General features: G+C 43.4%; 1 protein-coding gene across 2 annotated transcripts in view; it reads right to left on the bottom strand.

The window, feature by feature from the left end:
* The window catches only part of MAP2K7 (mitogen-activated protein kinase kinase 7), a 2576186-nt gene that overhangs the window by 666732 nt on the left and 1886429 nt on the right, over nt 1-23025 (bottom strand). For both annotated transcript variants that reach the window (XM_044084531.1, XM_044084532.1), the window contains one exon: nt 18557-18637. In XM_044084531.1, coding sequence (XP_043940466.1) covers nt 18557-18637 — 81 coding nt within the window. The remainder of the gene's footprint in view (nt 1-18556; nt 18638-23025) is intronic.

The following is a 23025-nucleotide window of genomic DNA, read 5'->3' as shown; positions in this document are numbered from 1 at the left end:
TAGAAGATTCCTGAAAGCCATTAGGGCTTTCTGAACGGCTAACATTTCCTTTAAATTGATATGCAGGTGCTTCTGATCCTTTGTCCAAAGGCCCTGTAGACAGTTGCCCCGAAAATGGGCTACCCAAGCATAATCCGACACGTCCGTGGTTAGAGTCTGAGTGGCAGGAGGCAGACAGAAGGGTTTCCCTTTGTTTTGAGTACACGCCCTGGACCACCAAAGAAATTCCTTTTGAAGGCAAGGCAGGACGGAGATCAGTATGTCTAAACTGTGGCAATGCTGAGACCATACACTTTTTAGGTACCACTGTATTTTCCTCATGTGTAGTCTTGCATATGGTACGAGAAGGATGCAGGAAGCCATGTAACCCAGAGCCTGCAGGAATTTCCTTGCAGATAGTTGAGTTAAAGTTGCCAAGCTTTTCAAAGTTGAAGCCAGCTGTAATTGTTTTTCGGATGTCAGAAATGCCATCTGGGTTGTGGTGTTTAGAAGAGCACCCAGAAAAGTTATCTGCTGTGAGGGTGTCAAATTTGACTTTTTTATGTTTACAGAAAATCCCAGGAACTTGAGGAGGTTTTGTACAAACTCTAGATGCTGGAGTAAGACATCCTTGCTGTCTGCCTGAATTAGACAGTTGTCCAGATAAGGGTAAATTTGAATCCCCTTGAGTCTGCAGAGTAAGCTACTACTGGAGCCAGGCCTTTGGTGAAGACCCTGGGCACAGTAGACAATCCAAAGAACAGCACAGAGAATTGAAAGTGCCTCGATCCGGCCTTGAACCTGAGGTATTTTCTGCGTTCCTGCCTGATGGGAATGTGCAAATATGCCTCCTTTAAATCCAAAGTTACCATCCACGCATCTTTGGATAGCATTGGACGTAGCTGCTGTAGAGTAAGCATCTTGAATTTTGGAATTTCTAGAAAGGTGTTCAAGACTGACAGATCCAGAATGGGTCTCCATGAGTTTTGCTTCCTGGGAACTAGAAAGAGCCTTGAGTAAAAACCTTGTCCCATCTCTGAAAGTGGAACCAGTTCTATGGCTTTCATAGCCAAAAGTGCTTCCACCTGGTTTAAGGCCTCTGTCCATTGACGTTTTGGAAGGTCTGGCCATCCGCTTGGTCTTGGCAGGGTATGAAAATGGAATTTGTAACCTCTTAAAACCACATCCAGAACCCACTTGTCTTGGGTTATACGAGTCCAATTTTGATAAAAAAGAGAGAGTTTTCCTCCGAGGGGGGCTTCCAGGCAAGAAGTTCCTGCAGCCCAACAGAGGGAGTCATTGAGTTTGCTTCCTAGGAGTTTGAGACCTATCCTCTCCTCCCCTAGGGGTGGAAGCAGTCCACTGTCTTGGTCCATAAGAGGCTTGTGTTTGAGGCCTTCCTCTGGAGCGTCTATATCTACCCCTCTGAGGCCTGTCTGAAGTGGGAAAGGACCAATTTTTAGAAGGCCAATTCCTGCTAAATCTTGGTGGCTGTACTTGTAAGAAATCTTTAACTGTTTGCATGGATTTCGCCTTATCCTCCATCTTTTTAATCACCTCTTCAGCTTTTGATCCAAACAAAACATTACGCTGAACAGGAGCATCCAATAATTTAGCTTTTTCTTGTTCTGGCAAATTTTGTTCCTTTAGCCATGCATGCCTTCTAATGACTGTGCCGGAAGCAGCAGCCCTACAAGAAGCCTCCAAGGCATCAAATCCACAGTGTAAACCATGCTTTCCAACTTGTTCAGTGGCATGCAATAAGTCATGTAATTCCTTATCATCTGCACAGGCAGAAATGGAAGTAAGCTTTTGTTTTAAAACAGACAAGAGAAATTGCTGGTATTTCAGCATATGAAACTGACAGTTTAAAGCCCTAATGGACAAAGTAGCAGAAGTGTACACTTTTTTACCCCATCTTTCTAAAGATCTAGAATCCTTTTCAGTGGGAATGGGGTTTTTGGCAGAAGTGGCCTTAACTCCCTTAGGACCCTGAGAAATGGTTTCAGGGTCAGCAGAAGGGTTCTTGTATAAAAACTGGTGGGAATCAGGAACCCTGTAATATCTATCAGGCTTAACAGGAGCAGGAGGAAGAGAGTCAGGGGTTAAGTTAGCCTCCGGAAAGGCATCATCCACAATATCCATAACAGGAGGAATAGCCAGGGGTCTATGTTGGGGAACGAATATTCCTGGTCAGAAGAAGAAACTGAAGAAACAGAAGCCTGATCAGAGGAATCATAATAAACATCCTGCCTTGGCCTTTTATCTGGTGGGGGCTGTGAACCCCTAATCATAGTAAGTAAATCCTCCGCCATCTTGAGTAACTGTTTCTGTGACTTGGGAGCCGGTTCAGAAGAGGCCTGTGTTGCAGTCTTTGGTTTTGAAGGAGTCTTTGCCTTTGTCTTTGCCTTTATAATAAGCTGAGTAGGCCTGAAAACCCCTTCGGAAGCCGGTACCTGCACAGCGGCTCCGGACCCATCCAAAGGAGCATTGTCCGAAGGTCCTGCAATTGAAATATTTAAAGGCCTGGTTGGCTCCTCATGAGAGTCTGTTTCGGCCATCGGTTCTGAAATGGCCGACGACAGGGGCTGCAAAAGCGCCTCACTGACAACGGCCGAACCTGAAGCTGGCTCCGCTTGTGCACTATCATCAGATGTGGACCTCGGAGGCCTGTCTTTATCCTTGCAACGTTTGTGAACTCCGGTAGCGGGAACCGTATCCAACGACATTTTGTAGTTAAAGCGCCTACCGAAGTAATGAAAAGGAAAATCGTACCTGCGTTTAATTGTACGATGATTGAATCTAGCACAAAACCGACAACTAGCTACGTCGTGGTCAGGGCCTAAGCAAGGCATACAGTAAGAATGAAAATCCTTATGAGGTATTTGCTTCCCACATGAAATACAATTATTAACTTTTTCTGACATCGGAGTGGAGCAAGAAAAAAGTTTCCCCAACGGGGTACTTAGCTTTGAGTGGAGAAGAAAGTCTTCGGACTGAAATTTATCGGAAAAAATTGTCAGGAGTCAGCCGACCAGCACTTGCGAACTGCTATCACCGCACGGCAAGAAAGACTGGAGAAGATGGCGTCGGCTGTCAGCTTTGTACTCCTGGCGGCTCGGACGTCAGGGAGCATGGTTGAACAGCCGACGCCGGACCCAGACTTTGGGATTCTGGCCGACCGAGGGCTGCCTGCCGGCAGGGGAGAACCCTACAGTCATGACTGCAACAGTGAAACACGATGAACATCTGGCAAGAGCTGTAGCCCTCTCCTTCTGAGGTAAGAAATCTCTGAAGTTTTGCACACACTAGCCATTAATTTTACACTGCTCTCTTCAAGCTGTGCACTGGCTAGGATGCATGGAGGATGCCCTAAAGCTTTGGAAGCTTGATGGCTGGTCCGATCTTTAGCAGGACATCCCAAACAGCTTAGGCTACTACAACAGTGATTAAACATCTGCTGTTATGGTTAGTTTATGTACACAACTGTATTATACTTTTCATCCTAGTCCAGCTGATTCACCATCCCTCCCTTTTCCCCCCTTACAAAATGTCACTTATTTGTAAGGACCTGGCAAACCAGCCTGAATATCTGCTCCCCCCCCTCCTAACTATATTATAATATATTAATTTGGTCCCATCACCACTAGCCAGCAAACTCCATCTGTGGTCAGTTACTGTACAGAGGGATTACGGGAGGATTTTTTTTTTCTTAAGGACCCCAAGTTAGGGAGCACTAGCAAAGGCTAAATCAGATCAGATAACTGTCTCAATATCAATCCGTTGCATCAGGAAAACTAGTTGGAATAGGATCCTGTATTACACTAAGTACACAACTTCCATTTACTGAACCCTTTCCCAGGTTCTTAACCAAGACTTGCTCAAGCTAGCATTGGGCTTTTATCTTTATTTTATATTAAGTCTTCAACTAAGATGAGAATGGTTGTCATCACTGAACATCCCTGTCTGAGGAGGATGAGGGCATCCACCCCTTTTTTAGTAGTCAAATTAGTCTGATTCAGAGGAGCTGGACCTGTAGTACTCCTCACAAAGATTTTCTTTTCCTTCAGGGTTTGACAGTGATACCAAACACAATTTTCTGGTTCTTCCCAGCGGTTTCTCATTTTTGGGATACTTTTGTCGATGACAAAGGATCATGTCAAATGGGATGCCAAGACGTATCTGACAGCATGAAAGGATACGTGGCCCTCCTGGGTCTGGTTCCACTAAAGCTGGGGCCATTATTCTAGTGTTTAAGGCTTTGAAGTATATGTTTTTTTTTTCTTCAGTTTGGTAGGAACTGGACTAAGCCCCCTGCTCCAGGACAGCTTGATCACTTTTGCAACGCCCTGGACTACTTTTCTGTACAAAAGCCTGTTGCAGTGTCAGAAGAGGTTTGTACTGGAACCAGCATTAAGCACTATTCCCAGTGAGTAGGGGAGCTGCATCTTGGAACCCTTTGGCAAGTATACACAGCACCCACCCTTGCTATCAGAGCTCAATTATCAAACTCGTATATTCATTTATCTGTCAGATGTTATTACAGAAATAGCTAAAAGCTAAGGAAACTGCATAAGCTACGCTGAAGGCTCACATCTTAAAGTAGGCACAGGCGGCCCCCACAGGTAGGTAAATCAGGTGAAAGGTACAAAAAGGCTACCGGTAAGAAAGAAAAAAGACAGTGGGACCAGAAAGGGAAACTTGATGGCCTTCAATGCCCACCTGAAATTGAGCAGCACTGACTGTATTATAGTTACCTCCCTTTTCTTACCAGTGACATATTCCCCATCCCAATCTTTACTTTGTCAGGACCCCTTTCACTGCCAATGCAATATCAGACTGCAGGCAGGTTAGCTATGTTCATAGTTTGTAAAACCTTGTCAACAACATAAAAAATTATGTAAAAACCAATGAATATTGGACCACACCAGTGGTAAAAATGACATTCACTTTACTGCAACAATCTCCACATAACTGACAAAGTGCTTTCACCCGGTCTCTTTTAGGGCTTCATCAGAGTCAGTGATGCGCAGATGCTTTCTCAGTTTTGCGGCAGCAAGCTGGCACTATTAGAAAACTTTTTCCTTTTGTTTGGCTGCTGCTTCCTGAGTGTTTTCATAATGCCTGAATCCAGTAACTGCTCATTACTGAACCCAGGAATGCACATGCATCCTTACCTGGATGACTGGTTGATTCAGGCATCCTCTTGGGGGAGGGCTGAATGGGTCCTTCACTTGGCCTTCCAGTATTTTAGAATTTCTCTCTCTCTCTTTAAACCTCTGCAAACCAAATCTGTCCCTACAGGATGGTGATTTTCTGGGTCAAAACTTAACACCCAGTAGAAGACATTTTTATCCTGATAAAATCTGGATTTCCTGTCAAAATACTTTCTGGGGATCTCCAATAAGACTGCTGTTCCTGCCAAAGAATACTTGTTGGTCTTGAAATATATGATATGTGGGCTGGCATGATGGTTAAAGGTGGTTACCTCCCAGAAAAGATTACAAAGCAAAAAAAAGCTATACAACTGAAATTAAACCAGAGATAGTATGAAGAACAATATATCAAAGGTAGCAAAATAAGAAAACAATATACAACTTGAGTAAAGTACACATACAAACACGTAGTTGCAAATCTCAGCACAGAGCATTTAGAAACACATGCAATGTTTATATTCCACTTGCGTGAATCTGCTTAATCTGTCTGCAGTGTTCTGCTCTGATGTATGCATGATGCCTGACCACTCAGAGAATACCAAGAAGTCCACTCCCAGGCTATCATTGCTAGCTGGGAGGGAGGCGAAGACCTCATATCCTCTTGTTTGTTGAGTTATCACATCACTCTGGTGTTGTTCATAACTACCAAAAGTAAACTTTGATTCCAAAGGTAGTAAAGGATTTTCAATGTGTGAATCAGTGCCAACATCTCCTTGACATTGATGAAGCACTGTTTCCTTGCATCCTTGGGTCCTCAAGTTGGCTGTACTTGTATCTCTACTGCTACAGCTCCTTATGTGAGGTCAGATGAATTTGTCTGGACAGGCTGTACTTGCATCAGAGGTAGAAAGGAAGCCCTGGGACGGATACTCCACTGTTCTCTCCACCACTGTGATTCTCATCTAATGAAGGGCAACACTGGCAATGAATGAAGGTGCTGGGTCCAACAGTTTGAGACATACCACTTAATTTTTCTTAAGTAAAGACAGACCAGGCCAGTGGTATCACGAAAATCATGGACACCATCAGTCCAAAATTATTTTTAGGAATTCTTTCACCAAGAAAACATTCCTCTTACAAAATTCCAGAAATAGCCTGGTACTACAGGACTTTGTCTTCAGGCATAAAAGGCAATTTACTTGTTTGGAGTCGATTAAGCACCCCAAAAAGATGAGTCTTTGTGAGGGTGTCAGGCACGAATTTAGGAGGTTCAACTTAATCCTAGGTGGGAGAAAAAGGTTGAGACCTTCTCTAGTGAGTCCAAACACCTGGATGCAGACTCTGCACATATCAGCAAGTTGTCAAAGTACTGAAAAGTGTGAATGCTCAAGAGTCTGAGTGTGGGCTACTACTAGAATAGGGTTTTTGGTAAACACTCACAATGCAGGGGACTGCTCAGTGGGCAATACAGAAAGATGATGGTGCAAATCGAACAAATCTCCGGTATCTCTGTAAACGATAAGCAAAGTGGATATGATGACAGGCACTAAGTTCAGGGTCACTAAGAAACAGGTGTCCAGCAACAGATCAAGTGCAATTTGCACGGTGAGTATCTTGAACTTGGGGACCTTGACAAACTTACTCAGAAAAGGGAAGTCCAACACCAATCTCCATGCCTGCCCTATACTGGGAATAAAAAAAAATCTGGAGTAGAAACCTCTCATTCTTTCTGAAGGAAGCACCAGTTCTTTGACCCCCTGAGTTCACCATTAAATGGAGAATAGGAAGGAAAAGTCTAGTCTGATAGATGAGGGAGAAACCCCTGAACAGAGGTGAAAGTTCTTTCCACTGCCATCTGTATCCTTTGCTAACAAAGTTTAGCACCCATTTATGGGAAACCACTGACAGCTAACTTGATGGGGGACTTGACAAAGATGGATATTTTGCCTTGGCATAGTCATATGTTGGTACAGAGTTACCCTTTTAGGAAAGGAACCCTTCCCGTTAGGCTTGGCAGAGTGCCTTGGTTTTTGTTCAGCTAGGACTCCTACTTTTCTTTTTTTGGCCACTGGAAGTTATCTTGCTTAAAGAAGCAGAACTTGGGAATATGAAACATTTTCAATACTCACTGCATTAATTTACCTCTGTCATCCAGTGTTTAAGGATCTGATTAGCTGCTTCACCAAACACAATCAGATTCAAGAGGAGCATTCATAATCTCATTTTTCTTTTTTTAACTCGTCAGAAAAATTCTGGGAGAACAACCAAATATACCTTCTAATCACCACTGACAATGCTGCATTTCTAGAAATAGTATCATCTCCTCCAAAGCACTTTTTAAAGCCTGTTTTGACACCTGAGGTAGCTGAAACCTGCGCAGCAACCTTAGATCTGACGGACATTGATGCTGTGTAAGTGAAAGGCCTGAAGCCATGACAGATCCCTGATGGGTCGTGTCAGAGGGTTCAGGCCTAGCAGTCACCGGACCAGGGAGCTGTGAAGGCACCTCTCCTGTGTGTGTAACTCAACGGCATGGGCTGAGGTGTTGCCGATATCCTCAGAGTCCTTTTCCTTGCATCATTTACTTTTGCATTTAAGAATGATGCTGATGGATGCCAGGGGTTGGGAAGACACCAAGAGAACTAAAATGGAGGACTCCATATAAGCTGCTAAGACTTTAGCCCTATGTTTAAGAGTCTTTGTTAGGGATTAAGCACAGTCGGGAAGACTAGAGTCATCATGTTGAGGCCCTAAACAGAGCAATCACAAAGAATGAAAATCTTTATGTGGGATTTGCTTCCCACATTTTAAGTGATTAATCTTTTTAAACATGAAATTAGAAGAAAATCCCCAATAGGGTACTTATCTGACTGACAGATTGCAGAAACTCTGGAAAGAATGAGCCAACGGACTGTGAGAGTACTGTACACACAAAGAGCATTGAGCTGCATTGTTGGAGAGAAATGAAGATGGAGCCGACGGATGCCTTTCTTATACCCTAATACCTAGGTCCTCAAATGTCCACTGGTTAGGGATGATGCAAAAACTCTAGGAATCAGGCCAGTTACAGGCTTCTGTACAGCAGAAAGCCCCAAGAATCGGTACTGCAACACTAAGAAGAAAGTACAGTTGTGCAAGAACTTACCATTACAGTAGATGTCCTAATCACGGACGCCCAACCGGGGCACCAAAGCTTTAACTTTCTAGGACGTACATCTGGAGGATTACCTTAGCTTGTCGGCATAGGGGAATAAAAACGGACATATGTATGAGATCCACAGACTTTCTTCAAGCTAGCAGTGGTCTGAAGAAAACGTAGGAAGGAGAGAAGTCAGTTTGGATGGGCTTAGTTAAAAAAGGGTAAACATGTTTCCCCCTCACAAAAAATATATATATATTTATATCCTGCAATAATGAGTGCATGTCAATGAATGTAAAGCATAGTGTTTGCGCCAATAAGGACAGAAAGGAAGAGAAGGGGACAAGGTGAGGGGGATGGAATAATACAACAGTGATCAGTAGGACATCTACTGTTATGGAAAGTTCTTGCACAACTGGACTTTCTTCTTAGTGTTGCAGTACTGATTTATGTCCTGACTGAGTCAATGTTGCAGTATTCTTAACAGATGGGCAATTCCCAGAGCTCTAGAGTGAGAACGGTGACAGGTTTAGAGAGACTATGCTCAGTTCAGGAAACCAGACAGAATAGTTCTGGCAATTACCGGCCTGGATCTGGAGAAGCCATCTAGCTTGTAGTGTTTTATGAAAGTGTCAACAGATGACCAGGTAGTTGATTTTAAAATGGACCTGGTACCCACCTACTCTTGTAGAGGGCAGCTGATAAGGCCACTGCATGGGTGTAATGTGCTTTTGGGCATGTTGGTAAAGTCTATGGTGAGAGCAGCAGAAGGAAATAGCCTTTCAGAGACAGGAAGCAATGGTTTGTTTGGAAACATGTTTTTCTAACCTAGAATCCATAAATGAGACCAACAGCTGATCTGTTTTTCTGATATCTTTACTCTTGTCCAGGTAAAACCTCAATGGTCTGCAAATGTGCAAGGAGTGTAAGATTATTCCCCCCAATTTTGAGGAATAGGAAAAAGGTAGGTAGATTGATTTCTTGGTATAGGTTTAGCTCGCTAACCCCTTTTTAGCATAAAAAACAAACTGGCCCAGAGGCTTACCCTGTCTTTGTGAAAGATGTGGAAGGGTGGAATAGTCATGAAAGGATGGAGTTCTAAGACACTGTTTTCCAAGTGCAGAATACAAGAACAGCCGAAGCAGATGGTTCAAATGGGGGTGGGCTCTTCCAAAACAAAATTAAGGTCCCATAGTGGGGCAATATGCTTTCTTGGGGGTTTAAGGTGTAAAACTATCAGAAAAAGCTTAGCCCCTGTCCTGGACAAGACAGGGGGCCGAAAAACTAAGACAGCATTAATGGCAGCCTTAACGGAAGAGGGGTCACCAGAATGAAAATCTCTTCCACTTGGCTGCGTAAGATTTTCTGGCTTCTTGTAGGACACCAACAACCTCTTCAGGAAAAGGTGCATTTTTGTAAGGTTCAGAATCCTATCTTCCAGAGGGTTAGACTGAGTGAGGTCAGACTGGAATGTAGCACTGTCCCCTTTTGGTTAAGCGATTAGATCTTGTTTTGGAGGGATTCGCCTGTAATTTCCCTTTGACAGGTGAAAAAGCGGGAACCAGTGCTATATTGGCCAGAAAGGCACCAGAAGCAGAAATTTTAAAAGATTCCTTCTGGTCCTTGAGTACGAGTCTTCAGAGCAGAGGGGGTATGCATAAAGGAACTTCTCATCCATTGGAACAAGGCATCTGTCCTCTGGACTAGAAGTGAGGGGTCCCTTGTACAGAAAAGCAGGAGGAGGTGATGCTCAGAAGAAAAGAGGTCAATCTGGAAAGTCCCAGTGAGAGTTTCTGGTTAGACAGTCTGCCAACACGTTCTGCTAACAGGGGATATACAGCTGAGACTAGGTGCCAGGCCTCCTGTGCCAGCCTGCACAGGGTACAGGATCTTGTAGCTCCCTGCTTATGTACCACATCACTGGGGTGTTGTCTATGAACGGAGTGCCTGGATTCCAAAGATATGAGACGGTCCAGCAGGGCTTGTAGGAGTGTCCTTATTTCCTTTAAGTTGATGTGTTATTTTAGTACAGGGGCAGGCCAATCTCTTAGAACCCTGTGGTACCCTGTACAAGCTCCCCATGCCCTGTCTGAAGCACCAGTAAACAGCACTTGGTCGAGTGGGTCTTGAGTGAATGGAAGACCTAGGCTGAACATAACCTGGTTGCTCTCCACCAAAGGAGCTCATTCTTGATGCAAGTAAGAGGATGAATGTGGGTCTTGAGAGGTTAAGTGGGTTGGGACCACAATGATTTCAGATACCACTGTCTTTTTTCCTTGTGTAGTCTGGCAAAGGGCAGCATAGGGACGGTGCCTGCCATGAGTCCTATGGCCCTGAGAACTTGTCTGGCTGAACAATGATCCTCATTGGAAAGCATTAAGAAATCTGTGGCTAGGGAGGTGACCTCAGGAAAACTGGCATGCATGGCAGACATGTCCAGGCTGTATTCCAGACAGGTCAATTGTTGGGTAGAAATGAGCTGGGATTTTTTACAATTGATCGTGAACCCCAGGAGAGTCAAAGCCGTACAGTGTAATGAAGGTGCATGTCCCTGGATGAAGCTTGAAGTAGAAGGTTGTCCAGGTAAGGAAAAATGTGTATTGCCTGACTGCAGCAGAAGGCCACAACTGGGGCCAGACGCTTTGTGAAAGCCCTTGGAAGTACAGAAAGACCAAAGGGCAAACAGTAAAGAACCTAGACATTTTCTAAAGGACGGATGGGAATATGAAGACAAGTATCCTTTAGGGCTAAGGATACCAGAAAAGCTTGAGGAAGTAGGAAGGGAAGAAGAGTTTGTAGTCTCCGCTGGCCAGCTTTTCTTGGAACAAGGAAAATAGAGTAAAATCCCTTTCCTAAAAAAGGGGATCTCTTCTATGGCTCCCTGGGACAGTAAATCTTGCACAACAGGATCTAGCAGGTATACCTGGATGGCAGTAGGTGGGGGTATTCCTGGAACAGGAGATGGGGTGCCTTCCCAAGACATAATACAACTCTCTTTGATAATGCTTAAGACCCATTTGTCCACGGTTATTGCTTCCCAGAATTGAAGTGTATCTTTTTGTGAGGTAGTGTAGCGGTTGGGTTGGGAGAGGAAGACTGGTGGAATATAGTCACAGGAGTCTACTAACAAACTGACACCTCCCAGGAAAAAGATCCCTCAGAGATTTTTCTGGGAATCTTTCCTTTGGAATTTTCCTTTGCCTATGAGTCTTGGCAAAGGCAGAAGATTTTGCTGAATAAATTCTATGGTACTGGTAACCAGAAATGTCAATCTTTCATTGTCTTGCCCTGTTCCTGCAAAGCCTTGAAAAGTCAGGCAGCTTGTAAGTCAAAAAGGAGGCTGTTATCCAAGTAGGAGTTTAGAATATTAGACTTGAAATCATCTGGAATAGGTTGGCCTTGCAGCTAGGCATACTGCCTGATCAGTGAGCCAGTACCATTCACCCTGGAAGAGGCATCGACAGTATCATAGCTGCATTTTACATTGTGCCTGGTGATTTGAGAACCCTCAGCCACAAGGGACTGTATACGCTATTCTGATTCCAATGTCTGGGGCTCTGTGATAGTCTTAAGACTGTAGTACAAACGGTAAGTAGTCATTTGAGTTTGATGGCTTACAGCTCTGAAGGCTAAAGTGGAGGATGTATACACTTTTTTAACCTACTGTCCACTGCCTGTCACTGGGAAGAACATTAGTGCCAGGAAGCAGCTTGCAACGTTTGTCCAATGCCAGGGGCACTGCAGCTGGGTCTGCCACCGGATTACATAGAAATACGTCAGTTGCTTTGCAAGATTTCTCTAAAGGAGGTCTCTTCCAAAGGAGAATCCAGAAAGAGTCCCTCAATTGAAAAATCTGTTCTGGAGAATGTAACCAGGAAGACTAACTGACAGAGTTGATCAACCCTGTCCGATTTCTCATCACAGGATGAATTTAAAGCCTGTTTCTGTGGTGTGGCCTGAGAAGGCTGGGTCACAAATAAAGTAGGCTTCAGAGACATGATTGCCTTGAATAACCCGAGAAAAATCAATCCAGTCTTTCTCCCTAGATGCAGAAGGGGACACTGAACACTTTTTTTTTCTTCTTCTTAGGAAGCCACAGTCCTAGTAGAATGAGCCTTTACAGAGGCAGAAAGACTTTTCTCATGAAAGGAACAAAAAGAAATGACCTTAGAGATCCATGAAGAAATGGTTTGCTTAGAAACAGCCAAACCTAGAGAGCTACGATGAAAAGAAATTAAAAGTTGCTCAGACTTGCGAATGGCTTTAGGCTTATCTAAGTAATATAGGTTCATAGGTTGGTACTAGGCTATCGGCCCTAGGGCCTATACAAGCCTGGCCATAACAATTCCCTGGCTATTTCTTCCCACACTATTTACTTCCCTGGTCCCCTGTCTGGCAGGGCGACTGACGTGATCCCCGGGGTGAATTTCCTTTCTCCCATCCAGTCGTCAAGGTTCCTTTTGAAGAGGGCCAAAGAGGCGCTCTGCTTGACATGTATGGGCAGTCTATTCCAGAGTCTGGGGAGTCCCTGGGTCAAAAACCTATCCCTCCAGCATGTTTTGTTTATTGTGATGACAAGGTTTAGATCCCTGGAGCGTGGCTCTGAGGGATTGGGATTTCTTCACGTGTAGCATGTCCAACAGCTCTGGGTTTGAGCTGCCTATGCAAATCCAAGGTGTGAAGAACCTTCTCACTAGTAGAGGCGGAGAAGGAAAAAATACAGGCAAATTAATAGATTAAGAGATAATTCATTAACATTGGCATAAAAAGGAGGATTAGTATGAAGAGACACCATGTCCCTATGAAAACTGAAAAAGGAAGTACAGCCATAAGGGCCTGAAGCTCTCACACACTCTTAGATGAAGTAAGGGCCAAAAGAACAGTCTTCCATGTACAGTGCTGCAAGTAAACTGAAGCTGCTGGCTTCAAAAGGAGGCTGAATCAATTTTTCAACCACAAAATTAAGGTCCCAGGAGGGAGGAATAGGATTACTGGGGGATCTAATATGATAGATGCCTTTAAGAAATTGTTTGACATCAAAGCTACAGGCCAGGGGAAGAAATAAAGGCAGACAAGCAAAATTAGCTGAAAGGTGAGCTTTAACTGGAGAACATGCCAACCCAGCATGGAGAAATTCACACAAATAAGAGAGAACCACATTAATCTCCACAGAAAGTGGATCCTGGTTACATGTAAGGCACCAGACAGAAAATCTCTTCCACTTGGACACACAGGACTTCTTGGTGGTGGGTTTCCTGGTCTCCTGTAGAACCCAAAGTACGTCCTCAGAAAAAAAGGTGCCTAAAAGGGATCAAAACCCTATCACCCACAGTGTCACTTGAAGAGTGGACAAGTGAGGATGGATAAGAGACTCCTTGTCTTGTCAGAGTAAGTCCACCCTGTGTGGTAACGTGTGGTGACTGCCCTCGGCTAGGCTCAGAAGCGGAGGGAAGCAATGCTGGCTGGGTCAAAAGGGAATCACCAGCATGATTTTGGGAAAGTCTCACTCTATCTTAAGCAGGACCCTTGGAATGAAGGGAAGGGGATGGAGGGCATACAGAAACATCACCTTCCAAGAAAGACAGGGCATCCACCTTCCAGGCCAGAAGACTTGGGACTCTGGTGCAAAAAAAAGTGGAAGTTGTCTGCTCAGACAGGAGGCAAAAAAGATCTACAACAACCTGAAGTGTCACGTGATATTGGGCAGCTAGATCTCAAACTTGAAGAGCTAGACTGCATAAGAGGTAGGACTGTGTCCCCTCTTGCTTGTTAATGTACATCAATGCGGTATTGTTTGTAAAGATTTTGAGGCACCCTTAAAGAAAAAGGGTATGAAATGCTTAAAGTGACAGATGGAGAGTTCTCACTTCCTTGATGTGATCTGATCTATGATGAATGGGCCAGAGACCCTGCACCTTGAGAGAGATGAAAGAAGCACCTCATACCCGTGTCTGAGGCATCATAAAAAAGTTCCTGAGAGTGGACTTGGGGCTGAAAAGGAAGCCCTGAGTTGAGAGATAGGTGGCAAATCCATCAATGAAGCTCAAGTTTGAGGCATGAAATAAGAGGAACTAGAAAGTGTACAGAATTACGGTGCTTGAGCCATACTGACTTTAAGAACCACTGTAGCTTCCTCACATGGACTTCAGCTAGAGGTAGCACAGGAATGGTGCCCATAGAAATTCTCTGGCTGTATCCGAGACCTGAGGAAGAAGGGAATGAAAAAAAGGCAGAGTAAAAGCTCTTGGTAGGTGGCAGTGACGCCAGCGTAGGAATGGTCTGAAGCCTACAACAGAGAAAAACATGATCCTGAGGAGTCAGAAAAGATTTCTGGAAGTTTATCATAAACATAGGCTTTGCAAGTGGCACATAGCATGGTGAAGGTGCTGAAGTAAGAACTCTGGGGAAGAAGCCTGAATGAGCAGGGTTGCCTAGGTAAGGAAAGATTTACATCCTCTTCATCCTGCAAAATGCAATCACAGGAGCGAGAGATTTGGTGCAAACCGTTGGGGGAGTAGAGAGGCCAAAGGGCAAAGCAGAGAACTGAAAATGCAAAGAAGAAACAAATATTTCCTGAAACAAGGATGAATAGGTATGTGAAGTTAGGTATCCTTGAGATCCAGAGAGATCAAGAAAGCCTGAGGTAGAAGAGGAGAAAGAGTCTGAATGGACAGCATTTGAAAGGAAGGGATCTTCAGAAAGGTGCTGAGCTGAGAAAGGTCCAGAATGGACTTCCAGGTGCCTTCTTTCTTGGGAACTGAAAACATTCGGGAATAAAACCCCTTCCCCCCCTTGAGGAGCAAAAACTGCTTGAATGGTGCCTTGAGACAAAAGGCCTTGAAGTACAGCCAGAAAAAAGGGCAGCTGCTCTTGAGGAGGTTGACGAATGCCCAGAAAAGGAGTAAGGAATTTCCACACCATGAAGTAACTCGAACAATGGACAGAACCCAAGAATCCTGAGTGATCCTTAATCAACTGGGAAGAGAAAGGGGAAGACAAAGGAACCTGATTTAGGATGGAGGGAAAAAGAAAGTGAGATAGAACCTGGCTCGTCTGGAAAAAGAGGCTTCTGAGTAGTCCGAGTAGACTTAGCAGGAGGAGCTCTTCTAGAATCCTTTTTACCGTTGGGAGGGCGGCAAGACAGTCTATAAACTAAGGCAGGATTAGAGGGATAATTCTTCTGAAATTTAGATATACAGGAAACAAAAATATGTTTCAACTCAGGCCCTGTTCTTTTCTTACAGGGACTTAAATTCAGCCACTGCATTACCAGATTTTTATCATCAGTGGGAGCATCCCTCAATTTAGCTTTATCATCATCAGTCAAAGGCTGGAGGCGAAACTAGAAGTAACATCTTAACACAGAACCAAAGGCAGCAGCTCCAGAAGAAGCATCAGCTGCATTTTGACATTTAATAGCATGGCGAGCCACTTGAGAAGAGGAACAGAAATCCCTGGGGAGGTTTCACATCCGTAAGTGCATTAAACAATCCCTGTGTAAAATGCTGCCATTCACACTGGGGTTCTTTGGGAGCAGAGGAAATGTGTTTAGTTTTTTGCTTTTTCTTTTCCTTGAGAAGTGCACACACACACAGTTACTCAAGTACCTCACTGATAATCTTCGGTTTCTCACTCAACATGGTTTCCGCCCAGAGCACAGCACTATTATACCTCTGCTCTCAATTCACCGATACTGTCAAAGACTTAGATACAAATCACCCCACTTCAGTAATCATACTGGAGCTATCTAAGGCTTTTGACACAGTATCACATACTAAACTTCTGATCCAAAAAACTTGGCTGCGCCCCCAAATCCCTCAACTGGTTTACATCATACCTAAACAATAGACAATAATCTGTAAAGTGGCATAATGTCCAATCTGATTATCTGTCAAACAATACAGGAGTCCCACAGGGTTCCATTCTGGGACCATTACTCTTCAACATCTTTACTTATGATCTCCACAAAGTCTCAGCTAGGGAAGATTATCCAACACACCGATGATTCGACAATCTCTACTTCAAACAATTTCTCTGACATCCTCACAGTTGTTCAAAATGCTTTTACAGAGATTGAATCATGGCTAAACAATTCACAACTGCTACTAAATACCAAAAAAATAAACTTCTATTCTCTTCAAAACCACCAGATATAGACTTCAAAATCTTATCAAAAGACGCAACTGAAATAGAAATAGTAAAATGTGCCAAACTACTAGGCATTACAATTGACGACAAACTCACCTTTGGAACACACATTCTTAACGCAATAAAGAAAACACACTTAAAACTTGGCAAACTTTATCGTCATAAACTTTACATGGACAAAAACACCAAAACAAAACTGGCAAGTACCTTACTCGTCCCTGCTCTACTTTACGGTAGTGCCATCTTTACTAACCTTCACTCATCCCTCAGCAAGAAACTTCAGTCTTGTTACTATAAAACAGCTAAATTTACCTCAGGAAAGCCTAACCGCTCACACCACTGCCAAGCAATCTCTGAACTGAACTGGTTGGATTTCCCAAAGTATCTTTGCTATACCCAACTAATGCTAGCCCATTAACTAATTTATAAACTGAATACCTGCCAGTACTCTCATCAATACTACAAACTTATATTCCTTTACGTACCCTAAGATCCTCCAACAAATTGCTACTAAGTGTAACCAAGCCCAACAAAAGAGCTGAACAATGCTTGTGCGGACTACCCAATAGTTAGGACTGCAGCAATGTGGAATGAAGAACATCTTATATTCCTTTACGTACCCTAAGATCCTCCAACAAATTGCTACTAAGTGTAACCAAGCCCAACAAAAGAGCTGAACAATGCTTGTGCTCCCATAGCATTGCTAAAAAATGAAACTCCTTACCCTCCCATATTACCCAAATACACTGTATAAAGACATATAAACTAGCATTAAAAACTTACTTCCTACATAACCTCAAATGCCAAAGCAAACCAAACAAACCACCATAAAACCTTCAATACTTATTTCTAACCCAGTTCCATAGTTCAAAATAATTTTTACCCTGACAGCAACACAGCTCTATTACCACTATAACTGTTTGGCAAGAACTGCCATGTTTTTTTATGCAATGCCAAAAAGAAACTGCTCAAATCTGTACTATACTACCAACTGTTATCCAAATTTATACAAGTTCTGATGCATACTGATAAGTTTTATATTGTCTATGTATTCTACTTTTATAATTTTTTTTTTAATTTTTGCATATTTCCGTTTTAAAAAAAATGCTGTCAGGTGTCTATATTTTTATTTGATTGTATTAACTGTGAAACTTTTCTTCCCAGGCCTCCACTGAAAATGGGTTCCTGACCCAGTGGACTTACCCAGACAACAAATTTCAATAAATAAATAATTTGAGGGATGTCAGCCCTAAAGACCTTAGGAGGTTCGACCCCATGCTAACACTCAATGTAATGGGAATCTCTTCAGGAACAAAAATCAGAGGAATGCCCCTCACTCCCTTGGGTATTATCAGCCAAGGGTTCCCCCTCAACATCTGCAACAGACATCTAAAGTGCCTCCAGCGAAGTGCAAAAAGCCAGATCCATGCTGGCCTCCGATTTGGTTGCAGCAGAGGAATCCAGTGGAACACCAGAAGATCCTCCGGGTCTTCACCAGCCGTGAGAGAGACATTCAGGACAGGACAATTCCACCATCATACCCTGCACCAACCACTTCAGACGTTGGTTCTCCAGGTAGACAGACAAGGAGGAAAGATGACTGCAAAGGGTTCTCAGGGACAAATTCTTGACAAATTGAGAATGCTGTATAGAACTGTCATGTTTTTTTTTTTTTATAAGATGTACTCAAACAAAAAAGACACTGCTCGTGATGGTCCTTATAGACAATCTGTCTCCCACACTGACATTTTCCATTTCTGGGTGACATTTAACCTCGCAGACCAAAAGAAAAGAAGAAAACCAATGGGGCACTTACCTGAAAATGGCATGGTAACCAGCACAAACAAAGGAGCGTTCAGACCAACTAAAGAAGATGGCATTTGGACTGGTGGAAAAGTTCTGAGGCATGTACATCCATACGCCACTTATATGCCCTATGCCATGAGGGGGAGCATACTTGCGATGTACAATGTCCTTAAAATCCTAAGGCTTTGGTATACCGGCCAGGCAGTGGGCTACCCTTGGTAGGGGATCCCTTTAGTGAAGGATACTGCAACAGTGCTATGGAAGGACATGCATAGACATGTTGTGAAAATGCACAGTTTAAATATGCAGCCAGTGTCAGAAAACTTACCAATGAAATGCCCAGACTCCAGACGTCAGCTCGGATATCATAATCTGGCTTTGTAGGATCAGGAGGGTCTATTCTTTCAGGCTAGCAGAACAAAGAAACCAGTCAGGAACTAACTCAGAAGAAAATATTTTAAAGAGACCAGTGATGACACAAACATAACTACAGATCAATATGGCAGAAACTGACATGAAGTGTTTACATGTACTCAGGCTCTAATGACCAAATGCTACTGTTTTAAAATTAAAGCTTAGTTAAAGACTCAACAGCTTCTGCTACAACATGCACACAATCACACTCACTTTCTCAATAAAGACAGTATCAAAAAGGAATATGTTAAGTGGGAATATATTACACTATTGCAGTTTTACTGTGAAATCAGTTGGTAACTAGCACACATCTAATATGGAAAAATTACAAACACGCCATTCAAAGTGGGATTCATCTGGTAAGCTGCTCAAATCAGTCCTGCTCTCATTTTTAAAAGCAAGATTGAAGAATTATGGGACAGGTATGCCTGTCTTTTTTTTTTTTTTTTTTTTTTTTAAGCAAAAAAGTTACAGCCTTAACATAAAACTGTATCATGATCATAGGAAATTACAAGGCAACTGAGTCACAAAACCACCTATGCACTGTTAATACCCATCCTCATGTTGCATCCTTCTTCTCAAGAAGACTGAAGTATGTCTCTCTGGGAGGTAAATTTATGGGTACCTAGCCAATCATCCAGGTTTAATATGAAGGATGTTATAAAGTGTCACTTTATTTAACCTGCAGGGAGAATTTTGTTCCAGACAGGGGATAGGCAAATTTGCCTTGCTAGGCTATTTATGAGCTGGTAGACATTTAAAAACTTAGTTCTGGTATTAGTGGAACTATTTCACTTGTGAATATACAGGAAATCAAGTAGGATGACGGTTACCAATGACATGGGATAGAGGCCTAGTTCACCAAACAAAAGCCTATGAGAGACAGAGTAAAGGGACAGTATGCACTTCAAGCATCTCCAGGTAGCTCATGGACTTCAGGCCAACAACCTTCTCGATTAGGAGCCTCTGTATGGTCCAGAAAGGTACACCTCAAAGGGAATGTTGTACTCAATAACTGCTCTAACTAGGGCTGTATAAAGACCATTAACTCTTTTTGACCTGGCTGATGTGTTTAGATATCCGTTATGCTAAAGAGAAAGGCTTTCTGATTAATGATGATGCTACAACAATCAAGTTTCCAGGATCATTGACTATATCATCATCCAGCCCGACTCTCAAATGGGCAGATGCCCTATCACCCGGTCATCAGGGCACCTGAAGTATAACAGGGATAGCTACCCATGCCATTTTAATTCTTTCTGGATCCTGAAATAGCTGGGGTCTGGTGGAAGCCAAAGTACTAGTTGCCCAGATGGAAAATGTCCAAAGGGATGACAACTTAACTACAGTAAGGAGAGGGTATCTTTCAGGGTTAGACCACACAGACACATCAAATGTCACAAGCTATCAAAACTTCGATTCAGAAACCTTTAATACTCGCCTGTCCAAAATAAATTAGTCTTTTCTGTCCCATTTCCCTCTAGATGAAGCAGTAAACACATTCAACTCCACTTTCCTAAATATATTTAACTCACTGGCACCCTTGTGCACAGTACATGTCAAATTTAACATATCCTACTGGTTAACTAATGCTACCCGCTCCCTGATGAAAGCAAGAAATGGAATGTGGGCAACCTGGGTAAAAACTAAACTCCTCATTCACTTGCAAAAATATAAAGAACTCAGAAACCCTGCTAAGAGGCATATCGATAAAGACAAAAAGGATTTCTATAACAATTCATCCACTTCACAAAGATCAAATCCCAAGACATTCTGGCACTCAATAAATCAAATACTACATCCTGGTAATCCCTCATATCTCCCAATCCCTGCCCAACAAATACACTCCAAGAAAAGTACAGTTGTGTACCTACCATAAATGTAGATGTTCGAGTGTATTCACTGTTGCAGTCATTACAATTGGGTTATCCTGCTGGCAGGCTACCCGCAGTCAGCCCGAGTTCCAAAGTCTAGGTCCGGTGTCGGGTGCTGTCGCCTCCTCCCTGACGTCAGTGTGCTAGGGGTATAAAAGATGCAGACGACGCCATTTTCTTCAGTTTTTCTTGCCCCAGATGTCAGGTGCCCCTAAAATGGTAGGCTAAATAATGCCAACAAGCATGCATACCCAAAAAACAACTTTTCCTTCCTCTACAAGCAAATACACCACATAGGTTGTATAGAATAGAGAAGTACAGTTAAGTCTCAGCAAGGAAAAGGGGGATGGTGGGAGGGTAACCTGGACTGCAACAGTGAATACACTCGAGCATCTACATTTATGGTAGGTACACAACTGTACTATGTTCATCGTGTTTCACTGTTGCAGTCATTACAATTGGGTTGAAACCCAAAGCTAAGGTTGGGAGGCTGGTGCTAAATAGGATTAGGAGAGGCTTTCAGGCCCTGCAGAACTGCAGTGGCAAAGCCTGCCCTGGATTTAGAGCAGAGAGGTAAGTGATAGTGCTTTGTAAAAGTATGCACTGAACTCCAAGTTGCAGCCTCTAAGATGTCTTTGGTTGGTACTCCTCTGAGGAAGGCTGCTGAAGTGGCTGCTGCGCTGGTTGAATGTGGCCTAATGCCCTTAGGCACTGATTTGCCATCTGTGAATAGCAGAAACGAATGCAGTGGCCTATCCACTTTGAAATAGTCTGCTTTGAGATAGGCTTTCCTTGTGATCCTGCAGCATATGCTACTAGAAGTCGTTCAGTCTTTCTGAAAGCTTTGGTTCTGTCCAAGTAGAATCGTAGCTGCTTGCGAATGTCTAAAGAATGCAGAAGTCTCTCACCCTTATTCTGTCGGTTTGGGTAAAAGGTAGCCAAGTGAATTGTTTGATTAAGGGCCACACTGGACACTACCATAGGCATAAATGTAGGGTTTGTCCTCAGAGAAACCCTGTCAGAATGGAAAATGATAAAAAGGTTCCACAGCCATGAGTGCCTGTAACTCTGAGACTAGTCTTGCGGAGGTTATTGCTAGGAGCACAGCTGTTTTCCAGGATAAGAATTTTATATCAGCTGCAGAGGCTGGCTCAAACGGAGGCAGTGTGAGTTTTTCCAAGACATAGTTTTTCCAAGACATAGTTGAGGTCTCGTGCAGGTATTGGTGCTCTCCTTGGGGGTCTTATGTTTTTGGCCCCTCTGAGATACTGCCTTAGTAATGGATGAGAAAAAATAGGTGGTTCTGTATTGTAATGGGCTGAAATGGCAGAGGCATGAATTTTAATTGATGAAAAGGAAAGGCCTTTACCCAGCATCTCAGTTAAGTATTGCCAAATCTGAGGAATATTTGGAACAATCGTGTCAATACCTTGTGCCTGGTTCCAAGCACAGAATCTCTTCCATTTTTCTGCATAAGATTTTTTGGTGCTAGGCCTCCTGTCCTCCAAAATAATATCCATCACTGCTTTAGAGAGAGGTGCATCTTGAATGGCTACATTATCCGCCATGCTGCCAGGTTTAAGGTCCTGAGTTGGCTGTGCAATATCCGACTGTCTTGTTGGGTCAATAAGTGAGGAATTTGAGGTAATGTCCAAGGTGGGCATTGAGACAAGCTCTTTAGGATTGGGTACCAGTGCTGGCGGAGCCAGTCTGGGGCAATCAGTATCATTTTTGGCTTCTCTTGCCTGACCTTGAGGAGTACCTTGGGGAGGAGAGGCAGAGGAGGAAAGGCATATACTGTTAGTTTTTTTCCAGCTGAAAGATAGAGCATCCACTTTCTATGCTTGCTTGTGATAAGTCCTTGTGCAGAATCTCTGTAGTTGGCAATTGTGAGGGGAGGCAAATAGGTCTATGTCCGGGCATCCCTAGTTCCTTGTTATCATGCTGAAGACTTGTGGATCCAATTTCCACTCGTGTGGATCCATTAGGTTTCTGCCAGAGTATTTATCCTTCCTGGCAGGAATTGTGCTTGCAGATGTACTTGGTAAGTCAATGCTGTGTCCCACAAGTTCATGGTTAGTCTGCAGAGGGGGTAGGAATGTGTGCCTTCTTGCTTGTTTATGTACCACATGACTGTAGTATTGTCCGTCTTTATCAGTAGTTGTCCTGGATGAATTAGATCCTTGAAGGCTGTCAGGGCATTCTGAACTGCTAGCATCTCTTTTTGATTGATATGTTGATGCATTTGACTTGTGGACCATGTGCCCTGAATACATCTTCCTGCCATATGGGCCCCCCCCAGGCATAATCTGATGCATCTGTTGTCAATGTCTGCCTGGCTGTGGGTAAGGTGAATGGCTGTCCCGTGTTGTGGTGACAGGCTTTTGCCCACCATCGAAAGTCCTGTTGCAGGCAGGGAATGAGGGTAATTATTGTTTCCAGGCTGTGGCAATGTTGAGTCCAAACACTTTTTAGATACCATTGAAGTTTCCTCATATGCAGTCTTGCA

This window comes from Protopterus annectens, chromosome 9.part0, assembly GCF_019279795.1.
Source record: "Protopterus annectens isolate FY-2018-M chromosome 9.part0, PAN1.0, whole genome shotgun sequence".
NCBI lineage: Eukaryota > Metazoa > Chordata > Ceratodontiformes > Protopteridae > Protopterus > Protopterus annectens.
The sequence above is the reverse complement of the archived record's forward strand: the minus strand, read 5'-3'. Positions and strand labels throughout refer to the sequence as shown.